The sequence below is a fragment of the Ichthyophthirius multifiliis genome (assembly GCF_000220395.1).
Source record: "Ichthyophthirius multifiliis unplaced genomic scaffold scaff_1120509251030, whole genome shotgun sequence".
NCBI lineage: Eukaryota > Ciliophora > Oligohymenophorea > Hymenostomatida > Ichthyophthirius > Ichthyophthirius multifiliis.
Window position 1 is genome coordinate 1,774 of NW_004086268.1, and position 13,288 is coordinate 15,061.

The 13,288-nt window shown below is 18.7% G+C and overlaps 3 protein-coding genes across 3 annotated transcripts, besides 26 other annotated features; 2 read left to right on the forward strand and 1 right to left on the reverse strand. All coding sequences in view use genetic code 6, as the record gives it.

Annotated features, from left to right (window-relative positions):
• The first annotated feature begins 631 nt into the window (after positions 1–631).
• Positions 632–720: a microsatellite.
• Positions 699–762: a microsatellite.
• Positions 763–990: 228 nt separating this feature from the next.
• Positions 991–1,699, reverse strand: IMG5_131840 (myb protein, putative; the record flags this gene model as incomplete). Its single annotated transcript, XM_004031979.1, has 3 exons — positions 991–1,138; positions 1,271–1,607; positions 1,670–1,699. Coding segments are annotated over 3 exons (515 nt in total), but the record flags the coding sequence as incomplete, so codon positions are not given.
• Positions 1,153–1,214: a microsatellite.
• Positions 1,245–1,269: a microsatellite.
• Positions 1,700–1,721: 22 nt separating the features above from the next.
• Positions 1,722–1,760: a microsatellite.
• Positions 1,761–3,504: 1,744 nt separating this feature from the next.
• Positions 3,505–3,545: a microsatellite.
• Positions 3,546–3,559: 14 nt separating this feature from the next.
• Positions 3,560–3,599: a microsatellite.
• Positions 3,566–3,618: a microsatellite.
• A 374-nt stretch (positions 3,619–3,992) lies between these two features.
• Positions 3,993–4,054: a microsatellite.
• Positions 3,993–4,083: a microsatellite.
• Positions 3,999–4,063: a microsatellite.
• Positions 4,068–4,128: a microsatellite.
• A 1,073-nt stretch (positions 4,129–5,201) lies between these two features.
• Positions 5,202–5,265: a microsatellite.
• A 377-nt stretch (positions 5,266–5,642) lies between these two features.
• Positions 5,643–5,697: a microsatellite.
• A 143-nt stretch (positions 5,698–5,840) lies between these two features.
• Positions 5,841–5,880: a microsatellite.
• Positions 5,875–5,932: a microsatellite.
• A 2,460-nt stretch (positions 5,933–8,392) lies between these two features.
• Positions 8,393–8,428: a microsatellite.
• Positions 8,397–8,440: a microsatellite.
• A 541-nt stretch (positions 8,441–8,981) lies between these two features.
• Positions 8,982–9,025: a microsatellite.
• A 364-nt stretch (positions 9,026–9,389) lies between these two features.
• On the forward strand, positions 9,390–10,929 carry IMG5_131850 (hypothetical protein; the record flags this gene model as incomplete). The annotated part of the gene is made up of 6 exons (XM_004031980.1): positions 9,390–9,446; positions 9,547–9,630; positions 9,714–9,723; positions 10,083–10,485; positions 10,528–10,705; positions 10,753–10,929. The coding sequence occupies 6 exons, from the start codon at positions 9,390–9,392 to the stop codon at positions 10,927–10,929; spliced, it is 909 nt and encodes a 302-aa protein (XP_004032028.1).
• A 229-nt stretch (positions 10,930–11,158) lies between these two features.
• Positions 11,159–11,210: a microsatellite.
• Positions 11,183–11,214: a microsatellite.
• A 40-nt stretch (positions 11,215–11,254) lies between these two features.
• Positions 11,255–11,300: a microsatellite.
• Positions 11,301–11,446: 146 nt separating this feature from the next.
• Positions 11,447–11,511: a microsatellite.
• Positions 11,456–11,506: a microsatellite.
• Positions 11,457–11,506: a microsatellite.
• A 49-nt stretch (positions 11,512–11,560) lies between the features above and the next one.
• Positions 11,561–13,229, forward strand: IMG5_131860 (prolyl 4- beta subunit precursor, putative). The gene is made up of 2 exons (XM_004031981.1): positions 11,561–13,016; positions 13,064–13,229. Exons 1-2 carry the CDS (start codon positions 11,599–11,601, stop codon positions 13,095–13,097), a joined length of 1,452 nt encoding a protein of 483 aa, XP_004032029.1. The 5' UTR covers positions 11,561–11,598; the 3' UTR covers positions 13,098–13,229.
• Positions 13,025–13,061: a microsatellite.
• Positions 13,230–13,288: the final 59 nt, after the last annotated feature.

Genomic DNA, 13,288 nt, shown 5'->3' on the forward strand with positions numbered 1-13,288 from the left:
TTGGGAAATTAGGAGTATATTACATATAATCTTTTTTATTTATTATTTTTAATTATATATTTTTTTACTTTATTATTAATACGGAAAATAAACATTTAAATTTTAATTTGGATAATTATAATCGATATCTTATATTGATTCTTTTTTAATTAAATTTTAATTCTATTTTATTTATTTATTTAAAAAATATTTTTTATTTTTTTATATACATTTCTTTAAATAAATGGGTCCGGATAATATAGTTAATTATGATTATTTTATTAAGAATTATAACATTAATTATTTTATTTATAAATAACATTAAATATATTCTTATCTCCTTACCTAATTTTAATTTTTAGGGCTTTATTTATTTATTAATATATAAATTGATTTTCTTGTTCTTCATTTAAATTTTATTTTTGGCTTAAATATTTATTTGATAATTAATCTTTTTGTTCATTTAAATTAAACTTTTCATTTTTATAATTTTCATGTAATACTCTAATGCTTTCGTCTATTTATTAATTATATTATTTGATATAGATTGAATTATTATCTTCTTTTTTAACTAATATATTGTTTTTTTAAGGCGAATTTTATTAATGAATTTATTGCTTTTAAGAATTTTATAAAGGAAGATTTTCAAATTAATTTTCTATTTAAAAATTTTCCTTTTAAAATTTTTACTTTAAAAAATTGTTCTTTTAAGAATATTGTTTTTAAATATTTTCCTTTTAATTATTGTTTTTTTAAATATTATCATTTAATTTTTTTTTTTTTTTTAAATTTTTGATTTAAAAATTTTCCTTTTAGTTATTTTGAGTTTAGATTTTTGTTAAAGGTTGAATTTTACTTAATAATTTTTATGTTTTTTATTATTTATATAATTTATTAAATTCAAGTATTTTTTCAATTAAAACCTTAAAAATTTCATCTCTTTCATTTTCTTAAATTTATATTTATTAATTGTTTTCAATTCTTAATTATTTAAAAGGCTTTTTATCATTTGCGAAGTCTAAAAGCATATCTTATAAACTTTTACAAGCTACACTTAATTTTTTCATGTCTTAATCTTCAATTTCATTCTCATTTTTTTCAGCTAAAAAAAATACTTTTGATAATACACCTGGCTTTATATCTTTTATTTATTCAGTGCCTTTGAAAATATTAATATATATATATATATATATATATATATATATATATATATATATATATTTTTATATATATATTTTTATATTTTTTTATTTATATTTATAATATTATTTCAATTTTATTTCAATTTTACTATTTCTATCTCCTAGAAGTTTATTTATTCTTCTTAATGATCGTCTTAGTTTTGAATAAAAATGATTTTTTATTGAATTATCAGTTCTTCCTGGTAAATATTTAGCTATCTCTGCCCATTTATTTCCATATTATTTATGAGCTTCGAATATTATTTTCTCTTCTTTATTAGTCCACGGTAATTTATTTATTCCTGGGTCTAAGTGGTTATGCCAACGTTCTCTACATTATTTCCCTGAACGACCTTTTAAAGAATATATTTGTTCCATTTTCTAAGCTATTACTGTCCATTTTTTAACTCCATATAGAGCTACTAGTTCTTTTATTACTTTATCTTCCTATTTTTAGTTTTAATATTAATTATTATGTAAAATATTTTTTTTATTTTTCATATAATAACTTAATTATCCCATGATCTTCTATCAGTCATTTTTTATATATATAATTATTATTTTTATTTTATATTTTTAACTTTTTTTTTTAATTTTTAATAAAGCTTTCTTTTATATTTATATATATATATTTTAAATAAAATTTAATTTTTAAAGATTAATTAAATTTAATTATTTCTATTTATATTTAGTTTAAACTGTATTTTTTTTTATATTAAGATTTTTTTTTTTTCATCACTTCATAATTTATTTAAAAAAACCGTTTTTTACTTTCATATTTTTTTTTTTTACAAGTATTAAAAAAAAAAAACAAATATTAAATAAATAATTTATTTTTTTTAAAAAATATATATATATAAATATCAAAGTCTATTTTATAATTCTCTAATAAATTCATTTTATATAATTTATCCAGATTGATTAGTATCGAATTTATCCATAACAAAAATCATATCTTCTTTATTTACGTATACTCCATTATTAATAAAAAACTCTCTTATTTTTTCTTTATCACAAAATTTGCTTTGGTTCTCTTCGTATATTTTTCTTAAATCAGTATTATTTTATTATATTACTTTTCTTTATTCTTCTAAATTATATTCACAGTTAAGTAAACCTTTTAATAATTTTCTCATTAATTCTTTTGTTCTCAAGGATAAATTCTTTTCATTTATTCCTTATTTATTTACGAATATTGATTATGCATTTCCTAACCTTTTAGGACATATCATTTTATTGAATTCTTAATAGCTAAATATATTTATATATATTTAAAATATATTTATTTTTGTTACTCTAATCTTGAATTTTTATCTTTAGAATATCTCAATATTAATAATTTAAGATCCTTAATATCTGGAGTTACATCAAATTTATTAAATCCTTATTATAGTTCTTCTATAATAATTTAATTAGATCCATTTTAATCAAACATTTTATAAAATAAAGGTAATGAATAATCTGCTTAATCACTTAATTTATTCCTTTATATTAATTTAGATAAATATATATAAATAAAAAAATACTTAGTTTCTTCATTTTCCTTTTCAAAATAAATTAAAATTTAAAAATATTTAAATATTTATTCTAATGGCCTTTTTTCAAACATAAATTCAATATCTCTTTCTTTCAAATAATCTTCATTAATATACACTAGACTTCTTAACATAGGTGTACGTAATTATTCAACAGGAAGATTCATATTGATACTTCCTCCATTTAAAAATTAACTTTAAAAAGGCTACTACATTTTATTAGTAGGTGTTATAATATAATTCTCCATAGCAGGAGGATGTGTTTGCCCATTTAAAAATTATCTATATTAAGGGTGTCCATTTGATATTTCTCTAGGAAATCTGTAATATTCTCTTTCATTTAGACGAGGTTAATCTTAATAAATAGGTTCAGAATATATTCCTTAAGGAGGAATAACTTCACGATAATTTTAAGGTGGATAATACTTTTTTTAGTTAGTATTTATTTGATGTTGGTTATATATTTAGTGTGGCTGATGAAAACTACCAAATTATGATTATACCCTTTAGTATACTTCAGGTTCATAGGGTAAGTTTATTTTATAGGAAGAACCTACAAATTAAGTGTGTATATGATCTCGCCCTTCTTCTTCTATTATAGGAAATTATTCTTTGCGATAGTATGTAGGATATTCTAGCGGTGGGGCTTGGAAAGAAAATTATTATGAATTAAATTTGTAGTTTTTTTTTTTTTTAGATTCGGGAAATAATTAATAGTTTTCTTCGATTTTATCTAGAAATAAATTATTTGCTTATTATTATGGCTATATTACAGGAACTTATTACACATAAAATTGTTATATTGCTTATTATTAAGGCACTTATTATATTTATTAAGGTATTTATTATAAATATATTTATTAAATAGGCTATTATTATATTATAGGCTATTGTTATTATTATATTATTGGCTATTGTTATTAAATAAGAACAGTATTTTATTAAGCAATAGCTTAATTTTATATTATTTGTTGGGCTTATTAGGTTGTATATGTTGGCTATTATTGCTATTATATTTAAGTTTGTTCTTATATTATTATAGGCTATTATTAGAGTTCTTATACTATTTAATATTGTGCTTGCTAAGGGTTAATTATGTTAGTTTGATACTGAATTTAGTTTGGAATATTTATGGGATTTTATTAGATTGTTGAGTTTGTTGTATAATGTACTAGTTAATTTTATTATTATGGAAGCTATTAGAATTATTTTATTGTTTAGAATGTTTGTTGTTATTGAGGAGATTATATTCTTTGTTGGATATATGATATTTTTTAGGGATTTTCTTTGATTTCCATATTTATTTTGTTTTTTTGCTTATTGTTTTTTATATTTTTGTATTTATTTTGTTTTTGTTGTTTTTGTTTTAAAATTTATTTTATTTTTTTATTATTTTATTTGATTTATTTTTTGCTTTTTGATTTTATTGTATTAGTAATAATAAAAAAAAATAACTAACTTTAATAGAAAAAAAAAAATATGTATTTTTTTTTTAAAAAAATAATAATAAAACATTTAATAAATAATAATGTAAATATATTAAAATTAAATAAATTTATATATATATATTCAACTTTTATTAATATTATTTAAAATTAAATTAAAATAATTTTTAATTATAAAGTATTATATAAGTTTAATTAGTATATATTTTTATTATAAAATAAAAATTAAAATTAATATTAAAATAATAAGTTAGATATAATATATAAATTAATCTTTTAAATAATTTAATATAATTAATAAATATAAGATAATAAAATATTGTTATTTTTTATTATTTTCTATTATATTTTTTTTTAATATAAGATTATTAAATAATAAAAAATAAGTAAAATATATTATTCTATATTTATTTCAAGTAAATTTTAGATAATTTATATATATTATATACATATATATATTAAATAATGATTTTATAAATCCACTTATTTATTTATAATAATAATATTAAAATAAATAAAATGAAATCTTTTAAAAAGTAAATTAAAAAAATTACTTAATATAAAACCAAATTAACAAAAAATAAATATAAAATTAGTGAAGTTGCATTAACCGAGATTTCAGGTTTGAATAAACTAAATAAAGTAAAAAGAATTTAACATAGTAATAGTTTAAATCTAAATACTCCATCTCCTTTAATATATGAAGAATAGATAGAATAGAATAAAAAGCAAACCAAACAAAAAAACTATTCAAATCAATACATATGTTAGTTGATAGTGATGAATTTAACACAAGTAGTGGAGGAAATTCTCTGAATTCTTCATTTAAAATGGGAAAACATAAATAATACAATCCATAAATCGAGGTTAATTTAAACGAGTCGATTTAAGAAGATAAAGTTGAAGATGAATTAAATGTTAAAGTTTAATCTTTTTTAGAAGATAGTAATATTTGGTAGAAAGATAAAGGTGAATTTAATTTGAAATCTTAAGTAACTAATACAAGACATTATATAAAAAAAAGTACATCTTAATATGCAAGTAATAAATATAATTGTTTTTATATATATATATATATATATATATATATATATATATATATATATATATATATATATATATATAAAATAAAAATAGATGATAGTTTTAGAGAAGAGACTATAAAAGAAGATGATAATGAATAAGATAATGATAAATAAAAATCAAAATTTCTATAATTTCATAGTCAAATTTAATAGATTGATGAATTAGATGATTAAAATCATAAAAATTAATAAAAAATGTCTGAAAATATATAGACTATTTTAGAAGAATAAAAAGAAGAAGAATTCGAAGGAAATAAATTTTAATAAATTGGTATTTTATTTTTCAAAATAAAAAAAATTTAAATTTTTTTATTTTATTTGAAGCAAAACATGAAAGAGATATAGAAAAAAAATTCATTAAAAAAATTATTTAGTATTTTATTTATATATTTTAAAAAAAATATTATTTATTTTATTTTTTTATTTTTCTATTTTCTTTTTCTAATTCTTTTTCTTTTTCGATTTTCTTTTTTATAATAATTTATTTTATTTAATTTTAAGAAATGATATAATTGATGAAGATAAATAAATTTTACATTTAGTTGAACATTCTGGAGAAACAATAAATTATCATGATTAAATAATAATTGAAAAAGAAGAAACAGAATGAATAACATATAATATATATATATATATATATATATATATATATATAATTAAATTATATTTTTTAAAATTAAAATATTTTTATATTAATAAAATATTTTAATCAAAAATAATTATTAGATTTTTATTTTTAATATGATATTATTTTATAAAATAAATGAAATAAAAATTGGATAATATAGAACAATTTTTGTTTAAAAACAATATAAAATCAAATGTAATAGTTCGTTATTTTAACCAAAAATATTAAAAAAATTATATCTCTTTTAATTTATCAACTATTCCAAATCATATAATCGATTATGATTTTTTATTTAATAATATCGAAAGTTAATAAAATATGATATTTTTTTAATAAAATGGAATTTCTGTATATGAGATTTTAGAAAATAAATAAGAAACATCTTTAAAAATATTAAACAATATATCACAAAAGGAACTTTTTAAATATTTTAAATAAATTAGTAAATAATTGAAAAGCTAGTTTGATAATTTTTTTCTTTCACCATATAATATTTTTATTGATATTGAATAAAAAAGTGCTTAAATTATACCTATAACAGTACATGATTTTCCAAATAAATAAAATAACGAAAATATATAATAATTAGGATATATATTTTAGTAGTTTTTGGAAAAGAAATAACTAGTATAATAAGAAAACGAAGAAAATAATCAAAAACTTGAATATATATTATAAAAAATATCGAAAAATTAAGTCAGTTTAAAACAACTCCAAAACTATGTAAAATGCACTCGTTTATTTAACGAAAACGAGCGACTTATAAATGAAAATAGATTAAATTTAGAACGATATAATCAGTTTATTTAAAGTATTGAAGATATTGTTAAAGAAGATGAAAATAAACTAAATTAATTTAAAAATTTGAAATAAGTTTATAATATAAATGATTATATATAAAATTTAGAATACAAAAAAAAAAAAAAAAGCTCGCATATTTCTTCAATTAATAGTATTTATAATATTTAAAATTAATATTAATAAAAGCATTCTCTTTAAAAATAAACTATTATTAAAAAATCAACTATATGTAATTTGATGAAAAAAGTTTCTTAAATAAAGACTTCTAATTATAAGATGTAGAAGGTACAATAAATGATATTATAAGTTTATAAAAAGAAGAACTAGAAAATATAGAAGATGGTGTAAAAATATGTACTTGTAATGAAAATTCATATATAAAAGTATGGAATTTAAATAAATCTGAAAAAAAGGTAAACCAAAATATCTCCGCTGGTAGCACTCCTATTTCATGTTTATGTTTCTTAGGTTAAAATATAATTGCAAGTGGAAATTAAGGGGTAAATCCTTCTATTAAAATATGGAATTTAAAAGACGAAATTATCATCAGGACTCTAAAAGGACATAAAGATACAATTTCATGTATTTGCAATTTAGATGAAAATAAAATTGCGAGTAGTAGTTGGGATGGGACAATTAAAATTTGGGAATGGTTAAATGGAGGGAAGAATATTAAAAATTTAAAAAAGATAAATATGTTTCCTATTCTATGTCTAGCATATATTTTGGAAGAAAAAAAGATTTTTAGCGGCTCAGATGATTGCTGTATTAGTATCTGGGATGTCGAAAATGAATGCCTTTTGGCAGAAATTATAGGGCATAATTCATGGATTTCTGGGCTTATTTTAATACCTGAATTAGGATTTTTGGCTTCTTGTAGTGGAGATGGATGTGTAAAATTATGGAAAATTTAAAATTTGTAAGATAATTTAATTTAAGAGATTAAAATTTTTAATGAACATAAATGTGGAATTAATGTTATTGTGTATATTTAATAACTAAAAAGTATACTTTCATGTGGAAATGATGGGAGTATTTGTATTATTTCTTGTAATAAATTATAAGTAGAGTAAATTTTAAAAAATCCTCATAAAGATATTATTAAAGGTGCTTGTTGTGTGGGATAATATGTACTTACAGCAGGAAGGGAAGGAAGTATTGTTGGATGGAAAATTAATTAGAGGGTTTGTTAAGAATTAAGTAGTAATAATTCTAGTAAGGAAAGTATTTAGAATTAGCATACTATTGCTAAAAAAATATGAACTTTATTATATATATATTTTTTTATTTTTTTTTATAATTTAATTTTGTATTTATATAAATAATATACGAAAAAAAAAAAAAATATATGGACGAAAAATTTAAAGAAAAATTAAAAAAATTAAATAATAATCCATTTGGTATATTAGGACTTGATAAAAATAAAAAACATTCAAAAAAAGAAATAAAACATGCATACAAATCACTTATTTTAAAATATCATCCAGATAAAAATTCCGACTAAGATACACAATTAAAATTTATGGAAGTTCAAGATGCTTATAAAATGTTAACGGAAGAAGATTAACGTAAAAAATATGACGAATATGAGCAAAACATAGAAAATACATAAAAAAAATATTAATAAATGGACCATAAATAAAAACAATTCCATGAAGATTTGCTAAAAAGGGAAGCTGAACATAAAAAAATGTAAATGGAAATGCATAAATAGGCCATGAAAGACTATTTAAAAAAGCAAGAAAGAGAAAAAGAACAATAAAAAGAAAAAGAAGAACAAGAAAAATTACAAAGGAAAAAAAGGGAAGAAATTATGCAAAAAAAAGAAGAAATTTAAGCCAAATTAAATACTTTGAAAATAAAATGGAAAAACACACAAAAAGTAGCATATAATTAAAAAATTCTTGAAAGCCTTTTTAGGACATATGGACCAATAAAAAATGTTGTTTTGTTTGAGGAAAAAAGTAAGGCTTTTATTGAATTTTTTACTTAGGTTTCTTGCGAAAATGCTTATTTAGATTATAATTAAGAAAATGAGGAAGAAATTTAAATGCTAAAGGTTAAATATTTAATAAAAGGAAAAAATAGGTTAGAATATATTAAAAATTTTGAAAAATAAAATGGAAATAATAACGGAGGGAAAGATTATTTAGATTTAAATTCGGATACTTTGAATAAAATTAATGATATTTTTTCCAGGAAAAGTATTATATAGAAAGGAGTAGAGGAAATTAAAAGATAAATATATAGAAAAAAGGTTATTTAGGATTTATTAAATAATGGGTAAAATGAATGATTTTTTATTTATTTTATTTTATTTTAAAATTTATATATATATATATATATATATATATATATATATATATATATAATTATTCTGTCTAATTAATATTTTTTTTTTTTATTAATTAAATAGATTTTTGATTTTCTTTAAATTTAATATATATATATTGAACTATTAAAAAAAAAATATTTAAAAAAAAAAAGTTTGAAAAATATAAAATATATTTTTTATAATATTAAATTAAATAATAACAAATCAAAAATGAAAAAATAAATAATCAATTTTATTTAATTTAATTTATAATATACTATATTTTAAAATTGTTCTAGTGTAGAAATTTATGAAAAATTTATAAAAAAAATATAAATAAAAAAAAACAAAAAACTAAAAAAAAAAATAACAGAAAAACAATTAACAAATATATAAAACAAATTTAAATTAATAAATAAAAATGGGAAATTAATGTGGATGTATAACAGATAAAGCAAATGAATTAAAAACTTAAATTGTATTTTTTTTTTAACAAAAAATGAAAACTTATTTTATTATTTTTATTTCAAAAAAAAAAAAAATTTTTGTTGTAAAAAAATAAATAAATAAAAACAAAGGAAGTTGATAAATAAATAATTGAATAAAATGTAATAATTAAGGAAACCAATTAAATTAAAAATGCTTCTGAATAAATTTATAATGTAATTAGTTTTATTTAACATATTTATATTTTCAATATATTTTTTAAATAAATTATAACAATATATATATTTTGAATACAAAGGATTATGATAGTAATTAAAAATACCAGGAAAACAATGAAAACATACATTAAATTACCCAAAAAAGTTTTTCAACCAAGGAATAATAATAAAATAATATAATGTAAAGTATTTAACTTTCCTAAAGGGAAACAATAAAAAACGAATAATAAGAAGAATAATAAAAACTATAAAATTAATAAAAATAAAAATAATATACTGATCAACAGCTATAATAATAATAATACTAATTATAACCAAACACAAATAATTAAGATAATTTAGAAGAAAATTAATCACAAAAATCCAAATATTTTTAAAATCATAAAGATATACCGCCTTAAAGTATAATTTTATTTTTGCTTAATTTTTTATTTTTTTTAAAAAAAAAGATGAAAATACCGATCCAGAAAAAATAGAAAAAAGACCTCCTTATACATTCAAAAGTGGAGCAATATACAATGGAGAATGGAAAGGAAACATGAGAAATGGAAAAGGGGAATAAACATGGACAGATGGTGCTCGATATGAGGGCGAATGGTTAAATAATAAGGCGCATGGAAACGGTAAATTTTATCATGTAGACGGGGATATGTTTGAAGGCTAATGGGAAGCTGATAAGGCAAACGGATTTGGGGTTTATATACATGTAAATGGGGCAAAATATGAAGGGTAATGGAAAGATGATCTTTAGCATGGATTTGGGGTTGAAACATGGAATGATGGATCGAAATATGAAGGAAATTATGCATATGGGAAAAAATAAGGGAAAGGGACTTATAATTGGGCTGATGGGTATATTTTTTTTTTTAATTATTTTTAAATTAAGAAAAATAGATCAAAGTATGAAGGAGAATGGTTAGATAATAAGATTTGTGGCGAAGGATGTTATGTATGGCAAGATGGAAGATAATATGTGGGAGGATGGCTTAATAATAATATGCATGGGAAAGGTGTTTATACATGGAAAGATGGAAGAAAATATGAAGGGGAATATGCTAATGATAAAAAAAATGTATATTTAATTATGTATATATGTTTTATTTTTTTAAAATTATTTAGGGATATGGAGTTTATAGTTGGTCAGATGGGAGAAAATATGAAGGGTAATGGAAAAATGGTAAATAAAATGGTAAAGGAAAATATATATTACTTGATGAAACTATTAAATATGGAATCTGGGAAGATGGAAAAAGGTTAAAATGGATAGATGAATAGGAATATAATGAATTTTAATGAAAAAAAAGTAAATATATATATGACTAAAAAAAAATCAATTTTTTTTTTTTAATTATCAAATTATATTAAATGATATTTCAAATATAAAGTTAATAATTTATTTTTAATTAATTAATTATATTAAAATTTTTTATATTATTGTAAAAATTTTGAATTATTATATATATTAAATAATTAATAAATATAAAATGTAAAAAAATATTTTAATTAAAAAAAAAATGTATAATTTAAAATTATAAAGATAAATTATTAAAAAATATATAAATATTAAAATATTAAAATTAATAGTATAATTAATTTTTTTTAATAAACTGTCATTTATAAAAAAATAATATATATATATATATTTAAAATAATTGTATAAATATATTAATAATTTTAAATTTTTTTATTAATATAATTATAAATATTATTTATATAAATTATTTATAGATATATAATATTAATACGTGTAATAAAATGATAATTATAATAAATTAAAAATAGATGAAATAAAAATAAAAAGAATTCAATGTATAAATATAAGAATATATAAAATATATATATATATATATAATATATAAATATATAAATATATTAATAGATTTTAATAATTTTTTATATATATGTTAACTCTATTATTTTTATATAAAATTTTATAAAATAAAAATACAAAACAAAATTAAAAAAATGAATAAATTAATAATTTTTACTTTCTTTTTAATATGTGTATTCTCTAATTAACCTGAATAAGATGAAGGAGTTTACGTTTTAACTGATTCTAACTTTAATGAATTTGTTTTATCTAAACCTTTCGTTTTAGTCGAATTTTATGCCCCATGGTGTGGTCACTGTAAATCATTAGCACCTGAATATTCTAAAGCTGCCTTATAATTACAAAAGGATAACTCTAACGTATTTTTAGCTAAAGTAGACGCTACAGAAAATAAGGAATCTGCTGAAAAATTCGGTGTTTCTGGATATCCTACATTAAAATTCTTCGCCGGTAGTTTAGAAAATCCTATTGACTATTCAGGTGGTAGAAATGAAAAAGGCATCATAGGTTGGCTTAATAAAAGAACTGGATCAGTATCTGAATTAATTCAAGATAATGAGGCTTTAAAAAGTTACTTATAGAAAAATCCTGTTGTATTAGTATATTTCGGTCAAAGTGAAACAGATGAAAACTGGTCTGTATTTAAAAACTTAGCAATGACATATGATGATGTTGCTTTTGCGCATGTTTTTATTGCTGATATTAGAGCTTAATAGTAAGCCTAGAATACCGTTGTTGTCTTATATAAGCATTTTGATGAATTGAGGAATGATTATGAAGGAATTACTTTAAATACTGAAGATTTGCAAAATTTTATTGAAATTAATGCCTATCCTACTCTTTTACCTTTCAATGATAAGGCTATATAGAAAGTTTTCTAATAAGCAAATCCTACTATTTTCTTGTTTTGTAATGAAAATGAAGCTTCTTAGTAAGCAGAGTAAGCTTTTTCTTTGGCCTCTAAAGCTTTTAAGGGTAAACTTATTTTTTCAATTTCTAAAGTTAATGATGGTTTCGGACATTATTAAAGATTGGCTGATTATGTTGGCGTTAATACTGCTAATGCACCTTAAGTGATGCTTATACATGCAGAATAGGGTATGTTGAAATATAAATTTGAGTCTAATGAGATTACTATGGAAACTTTAAGTGCTTTTGTAGAAAAATATTTAGCTGGAAAAGCAGATAGATACTTAAAAAGTGAAGATCCACCAGCCACTAATGATGAACCTGTAAAAGTTATTGTCGGAAAAACTTTTTAAGAACTTGTTTTGGATTCAACTTAGGATGTTTTAGTAGAATTCTATGCTCCTTGGTGTGGACATTGTAAAGAATTAGCTCCTAAATATGAATCTGCAGCAAAAAAATTAGCTCATAATAAAAATTTAGTGATTGCTAAATTAGATGCTAGTGCAAATGAAATTTCAAGTGTTAGTATTAAAGGATATCCTACTATTAAATTCTATCCTGTTGGAAAAAAAGATGAACCTATTGATTATGATGGAGAAAGAGAAGAAAAAGGAATCATTGAATGGTTAAAGAAAAATGTTACGTAAATAATATTTTTTTATTTAATTTTATTTTTTATATTTTAATTAGACATAAATGGGAAGAAGTTAAAGACGAACTTTGAGAAAAATTAAAAAATTATAAATTTTTTTTTATTTTGTATTAAATTACATTTTTATGTTTTTAATATTTATGGTTTTTTTATTTTAATAATATTAATTATAATTTTTTTTTTTATTATTTTAAAAAAAATTATATTTATTTTTAACAAAAAGTTAAAAATAAAAATTTTGTTATATTTAATATATATTCATT